The 19,400-nt window shown below is 44.1% G+C and overlaps 1 protein-coding gene across 1 annotated transcript in view; it reads left to right on the top strand.

Annotated features, from left to right (window-relative positions):
• Nucleotides 1-15,092: 15,092 nt before the first annotated feature.
• iyd (iodotyrosine deiodinase) overlaps nt 15,093-19,400 on the top strand; it is a 15,624-nt gene continuing 11,316 nt past the window's right edge. Inside the window, exon 1 of the mRNA XM_014206277.3 lies at nt 15,093-15,382. Coding sequence (XP_014061752.2) covers nt 15,193-15,382 — 190 coding nt within the window. The 5' untranslated portion in view covers nt 15,093-15,192. The remainder of the gene's footprint in view (nt 15,383-19,400) is intronic.

Genomic DNA, 19,400 nt, shown 5'->3' with positions numbered 1-19,400 from the left:
CGAGCCTGAGTCTCACAGTACTGTGACCAGCCACTATCCAAACGCCCTACTTTTTTTCAGCCAGAGCCTGCAAAGCCACGATTCAGCTTTTTGCCGCCTTCTGAGAGCCCATGGGAGCCGTAGGAAGTGCCACGTAACAGCAGAGATCCTCTGTAATGGATAGAGATAATCAAGAAGGGCAAGAAATTGTCAGACAGGGCACTTCCTGCATGGAATCTTCTCAGGTTTTGGCCTGCCAAAGGAGTTCTGTTATACTCACAGACACCATTCAAACAGTTTTAGAAACTTTGGAGTGTTTTCTATCCAAAGCCAATAATTATATGCATATTCTAGTTTCTGGGCAGGAGTAATAATCAGATTAAATCGGGAACGTTTTTTATCCGGCCGTGAAAATACTGCCCCCTAGCCATAACAGGTTAAACAACTAAAATCCCAAAGATGGCGAGCGCGCTCCACCATAGATTTTCATATTGCAAATGGACATAAAGTCAAGACCCAAGGGTCAAATTTTGAAAATGCCAAAAAATTTAAATACAGCCCCCTCTAAAAAAGTGCTTTCTATTCACCGTTTTCAAAATGTTTTAGATTTTTTTGGTCAGTTATACATATATAACAACCTTATGAACATACATTTGTCTTATTTTATTGAGTTTGCCCATAGGGCATATGTTTTGTCCATTTGCAATATATGATCATAGGAAGTCAAAAGTCAGTGTAAACCATGTCAAAATGGCATAAGAAATGTCCAAATGGCATTTATACTGACCAAATGATATATATCCCTATGTTAAGCCTGGAATCAACCTATAAGGTCTATTTGTCATGTTTGATCATAGGAAGTCATAGGACATAGGAATTTGGTGCAATGAGAGAGAAGTGGGACTCTGTCGTTTTTTAAAGATAAAAAAAGTCCAATATGACCAAGGGCACCTTCTATTGGTTGGGCACGGGTGGGGGGTGCCCCCTACCCGGCCATGGACCCCTTGCACCTCCCTAAAGGCATTAAAAAACTTTAAAAAAAATGCTACTGGTAACCCGTTCAGGTAACCAGGCGCATGGCTGTCCATTTGCAATGTCTTACAATGGACATTTACCATCACAAATTTGACATGCAGTAATATACAGCAGAAATGCCCAATTGACTTTCCCATTGAACTTGGGATGGCCGGGCAGTGATAGTGGGTCCTCTCCATCGCTCGTTGGTGTTGATTTCAGCATGTCAATTTGGAGATGGTTCATTACTGTTTAAACTTATTGCAAATGGACAGAAGTCAGCCATCAAGTCAGCGTCCATCAGTCAGTAAGATATCATTCTGACACCAAACTGATACAAACTGGCACCAAACCCACTTTGTCCAACTCGTTTAGAAGCCAACTATCACATATTTCAGAGCAGGCCCAAATTTCACAGCGTCTTCTGTTTAAACCATAAAAAAATTAAAACACGTAGTTACATTGTAGCTGCGGGTCCAGTTCTGACATTATGTGTAGGCCTAGCTGAGGCGACCCCGAATCCCGAGTTTCTGCTCGATAGGTCATTCAGAGCCTGAGCATTAACCATTAATTCGTGCAAAAATCCACTTGTTCCGGGCGTTGCTATGGGGTCCCTGAATGAGCTATTGGACAGAAACTTTAGGGCCCGTCTCTATGGGTCGAAGTGGTTTCAATGCACCCAGTCTTGTGACTCTGGGACCTTTCCAAATGTTGTCATTTTCGCGATGGTCAAAATGAACTGAAGTCATTGCAAATGTACGAGGCTCTTTCTCAGCCTGAGAACCTTCTAGAGTCTCATAACTCACAGTGCACAACCGACTTAAGCTCTAGAACATGTATTTATTGTTTCAGAGCTCTAGCTCTAGGATAGTTCGAACGCAGGTAACTATTGCAGGCTCTGTGTGTCTGTGTCCCTCCCCATTGACTGTGTGTGTGTGTGTGTGTGTGTGTGTGTGTGTGTGTGTGTGTGTGTGTGTGTGTGTGTGTGTGTGTGTGTGTGTGTGTGTGTGTGACTTCCGAAAATCACCGAAAATCATGTAGAGCTCCGAAACCCGCCTTAACAGATTCATCTGAACACGCCGCAACTGGATCTGTAACTTTTTGGGGGGAAAAAAACCCCACATTTCTTTTAACCATCATCAATTGTACATTGTACGATTTCTCGTAAATTACGACAGATAAATGTCTGGTTCTTTTTTTTTCTTCCCGACACCGTAGGTTCGTGAAGTCGTCAAATTAGCACTCTATTACCGTTTTTGACCTTTAACCAATATATCCTCCAAACAACGTCTTCTCGGGCATTATCACTTAATTCATTTCTAATCTGCAACGTTTGGCTAAGGTCATCTCTGTTAATGCATTCAATATGTTATTATCACAGTTGTTTCCTGTTGTCACTGTCAGAGTGGACATGCTTGTTTTGCAGAACTCACAACCTATGCTACACTTGTGATAATGTAATTAGCGTCGAAAGGATTAGACCAAGGCGGAAGCGTGTATATCTTTACATTTAATGAAAACACTTCACAAGAAAACAATAAATGACAGCCAACAGTTACGCAAGGTACCACGACTATACGAAAAAAAAAAACAACGACCCACAAACCCCCAAAGGAAAACAGGCTGCCTAAGTATGGTTTCCAATCAGAGACAACGAAAGACACCTGCCTCTGATTGGAAACCATACTCGGCCAAACCTGAAAAAACGAAACATAGAAAATGAAAACTAGAACACATTCCCCTAGAAACAAACAAACCCCCCCAAAAACACACAAAACAACCCCCCCTGCCACGCCCCCTGCCACGCCCCCTGCCACGCCTCCTGCCTACGCCCTGACCATTCTACTATGGCAAAATGACCCCTTTTCACGGGTCAGGATGTGACAGAGAAACACTTTTTTGTTTATTTCATTCCAGTTATGAGTTTTGAGTTATGAGTTTTGAGTTATGAGTTTTTATTTATTAATCTTCTTTTGTTTTAAACGGTACTGTCAATGTTAAGCACGTTTACCTGATTAAGCACAGGCCTATAGAAGTAGGCCTAGTCTACCTGGCCTGCGCGCAAATGTAGGCCTATAAATGTCCCCATTTGGGGGATCTGATAGTATTTCTGATTGGCTTAACTCACCACCACGAATAATCTGTGGCACTTCTCAAAGTATTTTTTTTTACTTCACCTCAAACAGCAACTAAACAAAGTCTGTTTTTTATCATTAATTGAGAATGACAATAGTTCCTCAAAAGTATTATTTTTTGTTTTTATATTTCCAGCTCCACTCAGCATGAAAGGGAAAAAATGTAATGTTATGATCAAGTGGAAACTCTTAAAATAACAGATTATTTCTTATCTTTGTGCAAATAGCCTACAGCTGTGTCTGTCCAGAGCTAACTGGCACAGGGAATTCAGAGGACCCAGAATATTTGATCGTTGCAGACAGGCTATGCATAGCCAATGTGATTTATAGGATATTTATTTTTATCAGGATATTGTCACGTCCTGACCAGCAGAGGGAGTAATTGTATTATATTTGGTCAGGACGTGGCAGAAGGGTATTTGTTTTATGTGGTTCGGGGTGGTGGTTTGTTTAGTAGGGTATTTGATTTATGTATTCCGGGGGGGTTTTGGGCACTGTTCTATGTTTAGTGTATTTCTATGTTCTGTCTAGTCTTTTGTATTTCTATGTTTTGTTAATTGGGTGTTGGACTCTCAATTGGAGGCAGGTGTTTTCTAGTTGCCTCTGATTGAGAGTCCTATATATAGGTATGTGTTTTGTTTTGTAGTGTGTGGGAGATTGTTCTGTGTATAGCCTTGTGCCGTACCAGCCTGTATATAGTCGTTGTGTTTTTCCCTTTGTGTTTATTTTTTGGTTCTCCTTCTTTACCAAATAAAAGAAGATAAGTGCACATATTCCTGCTGCGTTTTGGTCCACTTTATCCGACGACAACCGTTACACATATTTTCTACCTGCGGGCTGCAATGTTTCTATTTGTTGGCTTTATGTGTAGGCTATTTTTACATAGTTGGACGTGGCAATAAAAGTTACTTTTAGATTTGTATATGACAATGATTTTGAGATACAAAAGACTTAGAAATTAAATGAAACTGTTCCACGAAAATGTGCATATGAAAATCAGAACTGGCATGGAGAGAGAGAGAGAGGTGAGAGAGGGAGGGAGGGAAAGAGGGAGGGAGGGAGGGAGGGAAAGAGGGAGGGGGAGGGAGGGAGGGAGGGAAAGAGGGAGAGAGGGAAAGAGGGAGGGGGAGGGAAAGAGGGAGAGAGGGAAAGAGGGAGGGGGAGGGAGGGAGGGAAAGAGGGAGGGAAAGAGGGAGGGGGAGAGAGAGAGAGGGAAAGAGAGAGCGAGAGAGAGAGGGAGGGAGGGAAAGAGGGAGGGAAAGGGGGAGAGAGGGAGGGAGGGAGGGAAAGAGGGAGAGAGGGAAAGAGGGAGAGAGAGAGGGAGGGAGGGAAAGAGGGAGGGGGAGAGAGAGAGAGGGAAAGAGGGAGGGAAAGAGAGGGAGGGGAGAGAGAGAGAGTAGACTCACATCGCTGTCTGGGGTCGGAGTCTGTAGTCATGTGATTTAGTCTGCAGCAGCCCAGTGACCCTGTTGACAGGAGCAGGGGTATTCTTGCCGCTGGTGGGAGCGAAAAGTTTGGCGTGAGAGAAAAGGAAACCAGCCTCTTTGACGCCTCTTCTACTATACTGGTGTTTTGTAATCCTTAATTTAACCGGGAAAGTCACCTTGAGATTGACATCTCTTTTGCCCCTAGACACTGATCTTTAAGTTATTAGGGTTGGGAACACTTCATATGGGTGGGAAATCTGCCAGTGTCCTTCCCCTGTAATCAGTCTGGTACGACAGCAGCCCTGTTGTTTACCTGGCCGCTGGTCTTTACCCTGTAATCAGTCTGGTACGACAGCAGCCCTGTTGTTTACCTGGCCGCTGGTCTTTACCCTGTAATCAGTCTGGTACGACAGCAGCCCTGTTGTTTACCTGGCCGCTGGTCTTTACCCTGTAATCAGTCTGGTACGACAGCAGCCCTGTTGTTTACCTGGCCGCTGGTCTTTACCCTGTAATCAGTCTGGTACGACAGCAGCCCTGTTGTTTACCTGGCCGCTGGTCTTTACCCTGTAATCAGTCTGGTACGACAGCAGCCCTGTTGTTTACCTGGCCGCTGGTCTTTACCCTGTAATCAGTCTGGTACGACAGCAGCCCTGTTGTTTACCTGGCCGCTGGTCTTTACCCTGTAATCAGTCTGGTACGACAGCAGCCCTGTTGTTTACCTGGCCGCTGGTCTTTACCCTGTAATCAGTCTGGTACGACAGCAGCCCTGTTGTTTACCTGGCCGCTGGTCTTTACCCTGTAATCAGTCTGGTACGACAGCAGCCCTGTTGTTTACCTGGCCGCTGGTCTTTACCCTGTAATCAGTCTGGTACGACAGCAGTATGACATTGTGTTCAGTGTGTGTGTGACTCACCTGGCAGCCTCCTCATTTTCCCTCTACCCTCTCAGTTTCAGATCCTTCAGCTCCAGAATGGCCTGGCTGCGTTCCCTCAGGTCCAAACAAAACCATAACCACAACCATTAAACAACCATTAAACAACCATTCAACAACCATAACTCAACCATTAAACAACCATAAAACAACTATTAAACAACCATTAAACAACCATAACTCAACCATTAAACAACCATAAAACAACCATTAAACAACCATAACCACAACCATAAAACAACCATAAAACAACCATTAAACAACCATTAAACAACCATAAAACAACCATTAAACAACCATTAAACAACCATTAAACAACCATAACTCAACATGGAGAAATGTTTTCATGAAACTAAATGTAAAAAAAATAAATAAAATGCATAATATGAAAACATCAGTAATACTATCACTATGAAGGAGATGGAGGGATAAGAGAACAACCTCGATAAGGAGAAAGAGTTGGCTGAGACAGCCCAGCAGGGAGACAAGAGACTGTAGAAACCGGTCATCCATCACCGCTGACTGTGGGAGGAGAGGAGGCACTGATGGAGGGGAAGAAAGAAAGATGTACAGAAGCTCTTCATTGTTGGTCACAACTTCAATCTCTACAGTAACCAGCTTGTTCTATAATCAGACTTCCCAGTTCTAGGAGGTCACAGACTCATAGTGCTCCCTGATGTCCTTGGTGGCCACGTTCAGCGTCCAGGGAAGGGGACAGCGTCCAGGGATGCCTTCGCATGGCCGACCACCTGGGTCCTCGCCAGGGCCGGCTTCTCCTCCTGGTTCCTCTTGGGCACGATGAGCTCTTCCTTCAGACCTTCATACTGTGTCTCCGGGTCGGAATGGCTCAGTGTCACACCGATGACATCTGCCTCCACCGGCATGCTCAGCCAAATCAAGATTTATTTATATAGCACATTTCAGACATGAATGCAACACAATGCACTTTAAGGGGGAAAAACAAATGAAAATAAAAACATAAATATTTACTACGTAACAAACAGAAGATTTAAAAACAAAAACCAATAACAATAAATTGGAAAGTGTTCAGAGGAGACTGCGTGAATCAGGCCTTCATGATGGAATTGCTGCAAAGAAACCACTACTAAAGGACACCAATAAGAAGAAGAGACTTGCTTGGGCCAAGAAACACGAGCAATGGACGTAAAGACCGGTGGACATTTTTCCTTTGGTCTGATGAGTCCAAATTTGAGATTTTTGGTTCCAACCACCGTGTCTTTGTGAGATGCAGAGTAGGTGAACCGATGATCTCCGCATGTGTGGTTCCCACCGTGAAGCATGGAGGAGGAGGTGTGATGGTGCTTTGCTGGTGACACTGTCTGTGATTTATTTAGAATTCAAGGCACACCTAACCAGCATGGCTACCACAGCATTCTGCAGCGATACGCCATCCCATCTGGTTTGGGCTTAGTGGGACTATCATTTGTTTTTCAATAGGACAATGACCCAACACACCTCCAGGCTGTGTAAGGGCTATTTGACCAAGAAGGAATGGAATGCTGCATTAGATGACCTGGCCTCCACAATCACCCGACCTCAATCCAATACATGTGTTTATTTAACCTTTATTTAACTAGGCAAGTCAGTTAAGAACAAATTCTTATTTGCAATGACGACCTACTTATAAAGCACGCCCTGGCCAAACCCTCCCCTAACCCGGACAACGCTGGGCCAATTGTGCGCAGCCGTATGGGACTCCCGACCACGGCCGGTTGTGATACAGACCGGGATCGAACCCGGGTCTGTAGTGACGTCTCTAGCACTGTGATGCTGTGCCTTGGACCACTGCGCCACTCGGGAGTTGAAACCGTTTGTAAACCGAGGTTTCCAGAACCCTTCTGCAGATCTCTTACTTGGTTTAACCAAGGGAAAGCACTAGTGAAATACAGAGTTGAAAGATGTGAGAAAAGTCTGGTAAGCAGACTGATTTTATAAATATTTTCCAATAAAAATATAATCAATCAACATCTTAAAGCACTCACAATTACTTTTGTTAAATATTCTACCTGTAATGCTACTAATCATTCCCGTCTGTTTATTTCCAGCTGCCAAAAGAGAAGTGGAAAAAGTGGTCAGAAATGTCAGTATATGTCACGTCCTGACCATAATAAGTTGTTATTTTCTATGGTAGAGTAGGTCAGGGCGTGACAGGGGGGGTGTTGATCTGTTTTTTTGTATGTCTATGTTCAGGTTCTAGTTGTTGTATTTCTATGTGGGTTGTTGTTTGGCATGACCTCCAATTAGAGACAGTTGGTTGTCGTTGTCTCTAATTGGAGGCCATACTTAAGTTGATGTTTTTCCCACCTGTCCTTGTGGTGTGATTATATTTTGAGTAGTGTGTTTTTTTTTCCCCTCTCTGCGTCACGGTTTGTTGTTTTCTCGTTAGTTTAAGTATTTATGTATCGCATCACGTTTCACTAAAGATGTGGAACTACGAAAAAGTTGCTCTTTGGTCCGCTCCTCCGTGACATGGATAAAGTATACCTGTATTAGCCACATTATTCAAAGAATTGGTACAAATATGATCAATAAGGGTGGTAGATGAACTGGTCAGTCTAGTGGGCTGATAGATGAGGGTGTATAGATAGACGGAGTATAAAGTATTCAGTCTAGTGGGCTTATAGATGAGGGTGTATAGATAGACGGAGTATAAAGTATTCAGTCTAGTGGGCTTATAGATGAGGGGTATAGATAGACGGAGTATAAAGTATTCAGTCTGATAGAGTATAAAGTATTCAGTCTAGTGGGCTTATAGATGAGGGGGTATAGATAGATGGAGTATAAAGTATTCAGTCTGATAGACGGAGTATAAAGTATTCAGTCTGATAGACGGAGTATAAAGTATTCAGTCTGATAGATTGAGTATAAAGTATTCAGTCTGATAGACGGAGTATAAAGTATTCAACAAGTCAGATGTCAGTGAGATGTTCTCACATTTAAATGCGTTTATGATGTAATCACCCAATAGGAAACAAGTGTTATCTTCATTATTCATCAAATCCAAGGTTGATGCAAGGATATCAATGATACTACCAATGTCAAATCAAAATCAAATCAAATTGTATTTGACATATATGCGCCCGAATACAACAAGGTAGATGAAATTCGAGCTAGGTTTGTCTTCCAGAGAGACATCAGAGATTGTAACATTCTCTGTTTCATGGAAACATGACTCTCTCGGGATATGTTGTCTGAATCGGTTCAGCCACCAGGCTTCTCCATGCATCGCGCCGACAGAGATAAACACCTCTCTGGGAAGAGGAAGGGTGGGGGGAGGGGGGGGGGTGTGTATGCTTCATGATTAACGACTCATGGTGTAATCATAACAACATTTTACATTTACATTTTAGTCATTTAGCAGACGCTCTTATCCAGAGCGACTTACAAATTGGTGCATTCACCTTATAATATCCAGTGGAACAACCACTTTACAATAGTGCATCTAAATCTTTTAAGGGGGGGGGTTAGAAGGATTACTTTATCCTATCCCAGGTATTCCTTGAAGAGGTGGGGTTTCAGGTGTCTCCGGAAGGTGGTGATTGACTCCGCTGTCCTGGCGTCGTGAGGGAGCTTGTTCCACCATTGGGGTGCCAGAGCAGCGAACAGTTTTGACTGGGCTGAGCGGGAACTGTGCTTCCTCAGAGGTAGGGAGGCGAGCAGGCCAGAGGTGGATGAACGGAGTGCCCTTGTTTGGGTGTAGGGCCTGATCAGAGCCTGAAGGTACGGAGGTGCCGTTCCCCTCACAGCTCCGTAGGCAAGCACCATGGTCTTGTAGCGGATGCGAGCTTCAACTGGAAGCCAGTGGATAGAGCGGAGGAGCGGGGTGACGTGAGAGAACTTGGGAAGGTTGAACACCAGACGGGCTGCGGCGTTCTGGATGAGTTGTAGGGGTTTAATGGCACAGGCAGGGAGCCCAGCCAACAGCGAGTTGCAATAATCCAGACGGGAGATGACAAGTGCCTGAATTAGGGCCTGCGCCGCTTCCTGTGTGAGGCAGGGTCGTACTCTGCGAATGTTGTAGAGCATGAACCTACAGGATCGGGTCACCGCCTTGATGTTGGTGGAGAACGACAGGGTGTTGTCCAGGGTCACGCCAAGGCTCTTAGCACTCTGGGAGGAGGACACAAGGGAGTTGTCAACCGTGATGGCGAGATCATGGAACGGGCAGTCCTTCCCCGGGAGGAAGAGCAGCTCCGTCTTGCCGAGGTTCAGCTTGAGGTGGTGATCCGTCATCCACACTGATATGTCTGCCAGACATGCAGAGATGCGATTCGCCACCTGGTTGTCAGAAGGGGGAAAGGAGAAGATTAATTGTGTGTCATCTGCATAGCAATGATATGAGAGATCATGTGAGGATATGACAGAGCCAAGTGACTTGGTGTATAGCGAGAATAGGAGTGGGCCAAGAACAGAGCCCTGGGGGACACCAGTGGTGAGAGCACGTGGTGCGGAGACAGATTCTCGCCACGCCACCTGGTAGGAGCGACCTGTCAGGTAGGACGCAATCCAAGCGTGCGCGGTGCCGGAGATGCCCAGCTCGGAGAGGGTGGAGAGGAGGATCTGATGGTTCACGGTATCAAAGGCAGCAGATAGGTCTAGAAGGATGAGAGCAGAGGAGAGAGACATACATGAACTCAAGTCCTTCTGCTCACCCGACCTAGAATTCCTTACAATCAAATGTCGGCCATTTTACCTACCAAGAGAATTCTCGTCAGTTATAGTCACAGTTGTGTACATTCCCACCTGACTCTATGTAGTAAACTGGAAACCACATGAGAATGTATGTATCTATGTAAACTAGAAAACTATATATCCAGAGGCTACAGTTATTGTAGCTGGGGATTTTAACAAAGCAAATTTGAGAACAAGGCTACCTAAATTCTACCAGCATATTGATTGCACTACCCGCAGGAGTAATACTCTCGACCACTGCTACTTTAACTTCCGCGATGCATACAAAGCCCTCCCTCGCCCTCCCTTCGGGCAAATCCGACCACGACGCCATCTTGCTCCTTCCGTCTTATAGGCAGAAACTCAAACAGGATGTACCAGTGACGAGAACCATTCAACGCTGATCTGACCAATCAGAAACCACACTTCAAGATTGTTTTGATCACGCGGACTGGAATATGTTTCCATTCAGCCTCAGAGAACAACATTAACCTCTCTAGGGTAGGGGGCAGTATTTGCACGGCCGGATAAAAAACGTACCCGATTTAATCTGGTTATTACTACTGCCCAGAAACTAGAATATGCATATAATTGTTTGATTTGGATAGAAAACACCCTAAAGTTTATAAAACTGTTTGAATGGTGTCTGTGAGTATAACAGAACTCATATGGCAGGCAAAAACCTGAGAAGATTCCATACAGGAAGTGCCCTCTCTGACCATTTCTTGGCCTTCTACACTCTCTTTATTGAAAACTCAGGATCTCTGCTGTAACGTGACACTTCCTACGGCTCCCATAGGCTCTCAGAAGGCGGCAAAACGTTGAATGATGACTCTGCAGGCCATGGCTGAAAAACAGTAGCGCATTTGGATAGTGGTCGATCAGAGAACAATGAGACTGGGGGCGCGTGCACGAGCCGACACCATGTTTTTATTTTTTCGTCTTTGAACGAAAACAGGGTTTCCCGGTTGGAATATTATCGCTTTTTTACGAGAAAAATCGCATAAAAATTTATTTTAAACAGCGGTTGACATGCTTCGAAGTACGGTAATGGAATATTTAGAATTTTTTTGTCACGAAACGCGTCGGGCACGTTACCCTTCGTCACCCTTCGGATAGTGTCTTGAACGCACGAACAAACAGAGGATATTTGAACATAACTATGGATTATTTTGAACCAAACCAACATTTGTTATTGAAGTAGAAGTCCTGGGAGTGCATTCTGACGAAGACAGCAAAGGTAATAACATTTTTCTTATAGTAAATCTGAGTTTAGTGAGGGCCAAACTTGGTGGGTGTCAAAATAGCTAGCCCGTGATGGTGAGCTATGTACTCAGAATATTGCAAAATGTGCTTTTGCCGAAAAGCTATTTTAAAATTGGACATAGCGATTGCATAAAGGAGTTCTGTATCTATAATTCTTAAAATAATTGTTATGTTTTTTGTGAACGTTTATCGTGAGTAATTTAGTAAATTCTCCGGAAGTTTGCGGTGGGTATGCTAGTTCTGAACGTCACATGCTAATGTAAAAAGCTGTTTTTTGATATAAATATGAACTTGATTGAACAAAACATGCATGTATTGTATAACATAATGTCCTAGGAGTGTCATCTGATGAAGATCATCAAAGGTTAGTGCTGCATTTAGCTGTGGTTTGGGTTTATGTGACATTATATGCTAGCTTGAAAAATGGGTGTCTGATTATTTCTGGCTGGGTACTCTGCTGACATAATCTAATGTTTTGCTTTCGTTGTAAAGCTTTTTTGAAATCGGACAGTGTGGTTAGATTAACGAGAGTCTTTTCTTTAAATAGCTGTAAAATAGTCATATGTTTGAGAAATTGAAGTAATAGCATTTCTAAGGTATTTGAATATCGCGCCACGGGATTCCACTGGCTGTTGAGTAGGTGGGACGATTTCGTCCCGCCTAGCCCAGAGAGGTTAACATATACGCTGACTCTGTGTTTATAAAGAAGAGCACATTGACTATTAATCCAGATGATAGCAACACTGTTGACACTTTTCAGCAAGTTGCAATCGTGAAATACAGAAATAAACAGTTTTTCATAAACAAGGTCTAAATCATGTTTGAGTCACTCTGTAAATACCATTTTTGCTGTACTGCTTAATCCAGATGATAGGAACACTGTTGACACTTTTCAGCAAGTTGCAATCGTGAAATACAGAAATAAACAGTTTTTCATAAACAAGGTCTAAATCATGTTTGAGTCACTCTGTAAATTCCATTTTTGCTGTACTGCTTAGTCCAGATGATAGGAACCATGTTGACACTTTTCAGCAAGTTGCAATTGAGTCACTCTGTAAGTACCATTCTAGATGTTCCGCTAGCGGAACGCCTCGCCAATATCCAATGATAGAGCATGGCGCGAATTACAAACTCCTCAAAAATTCCAAAACTTCCATTTTTCAAACATATGACTATTTTACACCATTTTAAAGACAAGACTCTCCTTTATCTAACCACATTGTCCGATTTCAAAAAGGCTTTACAACGAGAGCAAAACATTAGATTATGTCAGGAGAGTACCCAGCCAGAAATAATCAGACACCCATTTTTCAAGCTAGCATATAATGTCACAAAAACCAAAACCACAGCTAAATGCAGCACTAACCTTTGATGATCTTCATCAGATGACACTCCTAGGACATTATGTTATACAATACATGCATGTTTTGTTCAATCAAGTTCATATTTATATCAAAAACCAGCTTTTTACATTAGTATGTGATGTTCAGAACTAGCATACCCCCCGAAAACTTCCGGTGAATTTACTAAATTACTCACAATAAACGTTCACAAAAAACATAACAATTATTTAAAGAATTATAGATACAGAACTCCTTTATGCAATCAGCTTTTTCCCGGGCTCTGAGAGCCTATGGGAGCCGTAGGAAGTGTCACCTTATAGCAAAGATCCTCAGTCTTCAATAAAAAAGAGCCAAGATGAAACACCACTTGTCAGACAGGCCACTTCCTGCATGAAATCTTCTCAGGTTTTGGCCTGCCATATGAGTTCTGTTATACTCACAGAAACCATTCAAACAGTTTTAGAAACTTTAGGGTGTTTTCTATCCAAATCAAACACGTATATGCATATTCTAGTTTCTGGGCAGGAGTAATAACCAGATTAAATCGGGGATATTTTTTATCCGGCCGTGAAAATACTGCCCCCTATCCTAAACAGGTTAAAACCGAACCAGAAATCGTGGATGGATGGCGGAAAGCGCGATCCACCGCATTTAACCACGGAAAGAGGTCTGGAAATATGGCTGAATATAAACAGTGTAGTTATTCCCTCTGCAATGCAATCAAACAAGTAAAATGGGGCCCCACAAGGGTGTGTGCTCAGCCCCCTCCTATACTCCCTGTTTACCCACGACTGTGTGGCCACGCACGCCTCCAACTCAATCATCAAGTTTGCAGACGACACAACAGTAGTGGGTCTGATCACCAACAACGACGAGACGGCCTACAGGGAGGAGGTGAGGGCCCTGGGAGTGTGGTGCCTGGAAAACAACCTCTCACTCAACGTCAACAAAACAAAGGAGATGATCGTGGACTTCAGGAAACAACAGAGGGAGCAGCCCCCTACCTACATCGACGGGACAGTAGTGGAGAAGTTGGAAAGCTTCAAGTTCCTCGGCGTACACATCACTGACAAACTGAAATGGTCCACCCACACAGACAGCGTGGTGAAGAAGGCGCAGCAGTGCCTCTTTAACCTCAGGGGGCTGAATAAATTTGGCTTGTCACCCAAAACCCTCACAAACTTTTACAGATGCACAATCAAGAGCATCCTGTCGGGCTGTATCACCGCCTGGTACGGCAACTGCTCCGCCCACAACCGTAAGGCTCTCCAGAGGGTAGTGAGGTCTGCACAACGCATCACCGGGGGCAAACTACCCGCCCTCCAGGACACCTACACCACCCGATGTCACAGGAAGGCCAAAAAGATCATCAAGGACAACAACCACCCGAGCCACTGCCTGTTCACCCCGCTACCATCCAGAAGGCGAGGTCAGTACAGGTGCATCAAAGCTGGGACAGAGAGACTGAAAAAACAGCTTCTATCTCAAGGCCATCAGACTGTTAAACAGCCATCACTAAACACAGAGAGGCTGCTGCCAACATACAGACTCAAATCACTGGCCACTTTAATAAATGGATCACTAGTCACTTTACACAATGCCCCTTTAATAATGTTTACATATCTTACATTACTCATATCACATGTATATACTGTATTTTATACCATCTACTGCACCTTGCCTATGCCGTTCGGCCATCGCTCATCCATATACATGTACATATTTTCATTCACCCCTTTATATTTCTGTGTATTAGGTAGTTGTTGGGGAATTGTTAGATTACTTGTTAGATATTACTGCACGGTCGGAACTAGAAGTACAAGCATTTCGCTACACTCGCATTAACATCTGCTACCATGTGTATGTGACCAATAACATTTGATTTGATTTGAAATGCTTACTTACAAGCCCTTAACCAACAAGGCAGTTCAACAAATAGAGTTAAGAAATATTTACAGAATAAACTACACTGTAGTAGTTACAGATCCATACAGCCTCCATCCTACTAAACTAATCCGTCTATTTTCTGAATTACTGATTGGTGCTCCTAACTTTTTTAAAGTAGCCTATAGATGTTATAGTCCTAATGTATAATCTAGAAATAAAGCCTGTTTCAGTCACGCAGTGGTAGTTCAGTGTGTCGTGGTTTGATGATTAACCCAGTCAACTCAACTCCCACCTGACTCCGGACTGTTTCGCAACCAGGGTTTTGTGTCCAAAAAAATGGCATACTGTTCCCTACGTAGTGCACTACTTTCTAACAGAGCCCTATGGGTCCAGCTCAAAATAGTGCACTGGATAGGGAATAGGGTGCAGTTTGGGACGAAAGTGCAGCGGAATGCCCGCCTGGCTGGCAGACTGTCTGTTTCTATCTGTCGTGTTCATGAGTATTGCCGTCGGTCAGCATGGCTCTTCTCTCCTCTCTCACACCGCTGTTCGTGGCTGCTTTATGTGTGATCTTAGTTTTTCTGTTCAAAAGCTCTCAGAAGAAGGAGAACGAGGCAGTGAAACCCGAGTGGAAGCCCACGGCCGAGTCCCGACCGTGGGTAGACGAGGATCTTCAGGACGACACAGAGATCAGACACAAAGACGAAGGTAGTTAGCTCAATAACCTTTCCTATCTTACCCGAAGGTTGCACTTGTTCACTTCCCTTCGTGGATTTGAAAGGAAATATGACCATTTCTATTGGTCAACAGCGTACGAAAATACGCAAAAAAAAAATCGAACCTGTACCGAATAAATAATTTACGGATTGAGGCAAGATGATATTTCGCAATTGGTGGGTGAATATCGCTATAAACAAGACGTGCTTGTATGCATTTTTTTTTCCATCCAAATTATTGGACGGAAATAACAGATTGAGAAAGGGTATTATTGGAAAGCAGTGATGTTCAAACTTTTTCAGAGAGGACCCCATTTTTTTGGGGGTCATAATTTCTGGGGACCCCCCACCCCAAATACAATTTTATAAAATCAGTACATTTAGATTTTTACATCAATACAATAACCTTCAATTCATGACCTTTTTAATCTCTTATCAAAATCAAAATAAACCAATAAATACATTTACTCAATAAAACAGCATTTAAAAAAAAAAAAGATCTTTCTCAAAAAATGTTTGTATATTGTCCCATACAATAATCTGTACTCTTCATTATTTATTGAAAAAAAAACAAATAAAACGTTTTTTTTTTTTTTTGTGGGCCGGACCTCACTGCAGTCCCCCAGCGAGTCCACGACCCCGACTTTGAATACCACTGTGGTAAAAGTTGTGTGTAGTGTAGCCTATGAAAAACATGCTGTTAAAGTCATCGGTGCAGTCGACCGGTTTCTCTGCGTCAGAGCACTCCTTCTAGGTCCTCTGGGTAAAACAGAGAGACCTGCTGCTACCTGCCTGCTATCTGGAGGCTAATGTCGCACAGTTCATCATGTCATCTGATTTATAGATAGTTATAGCCCTTTAATCTAGGCCCATAGCCCTTTACTCTAGGCCCATAGCCCTTTACACTAGGCCCATAGCCCTTTACTCTAGGCCCATAGCCCTTTACACTAGGCCCATAGCCCTTTACTCTAGGCCCATAGCCCTTTAATCTAGGCCCATAACCCTTTACACTAGGCCCATAACCCTTTACACTAGGCCCATAGCCCTTTAATCTAGGCCCATAGCCCTTTACTCTAGGCCTATAGCCCTTTACTCTAGGCCCATAGCCCTTTACTCTAGGCCCATAGCCCTTTAATCTAGGCCCATAGCCCTTTAATCTAGGCCCATAGCCCTTTACTCTAGGCCCATAGCCCTTTACACTAGGCCCATAGCCCTTTACTCTAGGCCCATAGCCCTTTAATCTAGGCCTATAGCCCTTTAATCTAGGCCCATAGCCCTTTACACTAGGCCCATAGCCCTTTACTCTAGGCCCATAGCCCTTTAATCTAGGCCCATAGCCCTTTACTCTAGGCCCATAGCCCTTTACTCTAGGCCCATAGCCCTTTAATCTAGGCCCATAGCCCTTTACTCTAGGCCCATAGCCCTTTACACTAGGCCCATAGCCCTTTAATCTAGGCCCATAGCCCTTTACACTAGGCCCATAGCCCTTTACTCTAGGCCCATAGCCCTTTACTCTAGGCCCATAGCCCTTTAATCTAGGCCCATAGCCCTTTACTCTAGGCCCATAGCCCTTTACCTAGGCCCATAGCCCTTTAATCTAGGCCCATAGCCCTTTACACTAGGCCCATAGCCCTTTACTCTAGGCCCATAGCCCTTTACTCTAGGCCCATAGCCCTTTAATCTAGGCCCATAGCCCTTTACTCTAGGCCCATAGCCCTTTACACTAGGCCCATAGCCCTTTAATCTAGGCCCATAGCCCTTTACACTAGGCCCATAGCCCTTTACACTAGGCCCATAGCCCTTTACACTAGGCCCATAGCCCTTTACACTAGGCCCATAGCCCTTTACTCTAGGCCCATAGCCCTTTACTCTAGGCCCATAGCCCTTTAATCTAGGCCTATAGCCCTTTAATCTAGGCCCATAGCCCTTTACACTAGGCCCATAGCCCTTTAATCTAGGCCCATAGCCCTTTACTCTAGGCCCATAGCCCTTTAATCTAGGCCCATAGCCCTTTAATCTAGGCCCATAGCCCTTTACACTAGGCCCATAGCCCTTTAATCTAGGCCTATAGCCCTTTACTCTAGGCCCATAGCCCTTTACTCTAGGCCTATAGCCCTTTACTCTAGGCCCATAGCCCTTTACTCTAGGCCCATAGCCCTTTACTCTAGGCGCATAGCCCTTTACTCTAGGCCCATAGCCCTTTACTCTAGGCCATAGCCCTTTAATCTAGGCCCATAGCCCTTTACTCTAGGCCCATAGCCCTTTACACTAGGCCCATAGCCCTTTAATCTAGGCCCATAGCCCTTTACACTAGGCCCATAGCCCTTTACTCTAGGCCCATAGCCCTTTAATCTAGGCCCATAGCCCTTTACTCTAGGCCCATAGCCCTTTACACTAGGCCCATAGCCCTTTAATCTAGGCCCATAGCCCTTTACACTAGGCCCATAGCCCTTTACACTAGGCCCATAGCCCTTTACACTAGGCCCATAGCCCTTTACACTAGGCCCATAGCCCTTTACTCTAGGCCCATAGCCCTTTACTCTAGGCCCATAGCCCTTTAATCTAGGCCTATAGCCCTTTAATCTAGGCCCATAGCCCTTTACACTAGGCCCATAGCCCTTTACTCTAGGCCCATAGCCCTTTAATCTAGGCCCATAGCCCTTTAATCTAGGCCCATAGCCCTTTACTCTAGGCCCATAGCCCTTTAATCTAGGCCCATAGCCCTTTACTCTAGGCCCATAGCCCTTTACACTAGGCCCATAGCCCTTTAATCTAGGCCCATAGCCCTTTACACTAGGCCCATAGCCCTTTACTCTAGGCCCATAACCCTTTAATCTAGGCCCATAGCCCTTTACTCTAGGCCCATAGCCCTTTACTCTAGGCCCATAGCCCTTTAATCTAGGCCCATAGCCCTTTACACTAGGCCCATAACCCTTTACACTAGGCCCATAACCCTTTACACTAGGCCCATAGCCCTTTAATCTAGGCCCATAGCCCTTTAATCTAGGCCCATAGCCCTTTACACTAGGCCCATAGCCCTTTAATCTAGGCCCATAGCCCTTTACTCTAGGCCCATAGCCCTTTACTCTAGGCCCATAGCCCTTTACACTAGGCCAAGCTGACTAAACTCAACAATTTATGACGGAGATAAGCAGCAACTAGACTGGGTGGACTGGAGCTCAGAAGTTCTTATCAGAAGTGACTGATTTCAGCACCCAAAGAAAAGCCCGCAATTACACAGAACAATGTTTGTGTGTCAATCTCCACTCTCCTCTCACGCCTCAGTCTGACTCAGTCTACAGTCAATATGTTACTCAACCTTTTAACCCAAAGCGAGAACATGACTACCAAGACAAGAGAAAGAAATAGAGAGAGAGAGAGAGGAGAGAGAGAGAGAGAGAGAGAGAGAGAGAGAGAGAGAGAGAGATAGGGAGAGAGAGAGAGAGAGAGACAGAGAGAGAGAGAGAGAGAGAGAGAGAGAGAGAGAGAGAGAGAGAGAGAGAGAGAGAGAGAGAGACCTTATTTTCCTTCCTAATTCCTGTGTGCACAGGGGGAACAGATCAGAACAGATCATTAACCACAGAACAGATCAGAACAGATCATTAACCACAGAACAGATCATTAACAACAGAACAGATCATTAACCACAGAACAGATCATTAACCACAGAACAGATCAGATCAGATCATTAACCACAGAACAGATCATTAACCACAGAACAGATCATTAACCACAGAACAGATCAGAACAGATCATTAACTACAGAACAGATCATTAACCACAGAACAGATCATTAACCACAGAACAGATCAGATCAGATCATTAACCACAGAACAGATCATTAACCACAGAACAGATCATTAACCACAGAACAGATCAGATCAGATCATTAACCACAGAACAGATCATTAACTACAGAACAGATCATTAACCACAGAACAGATCATTAACCACAGAACAGATCAGATCAGATCATTAACCACAGAACAGATCATTAACCACAGAACAGA

This window comes from Salmo salar, chromosome 06, assembly GCF_965601325.2.
Source record: "Salmo salar chromosome 06, fSalSal1, whole genome shotgun sequence".
NCBI lineage: Eukaryota > Metazoa > Chordata > Actinopteri > Salmoniformes > Salmonidae > Salmo > Salmo salar.
Note: the sequence above shows the minus strand (reverse complement) of the source record. Positions and strands in the feature narration are given on the sequence as shown.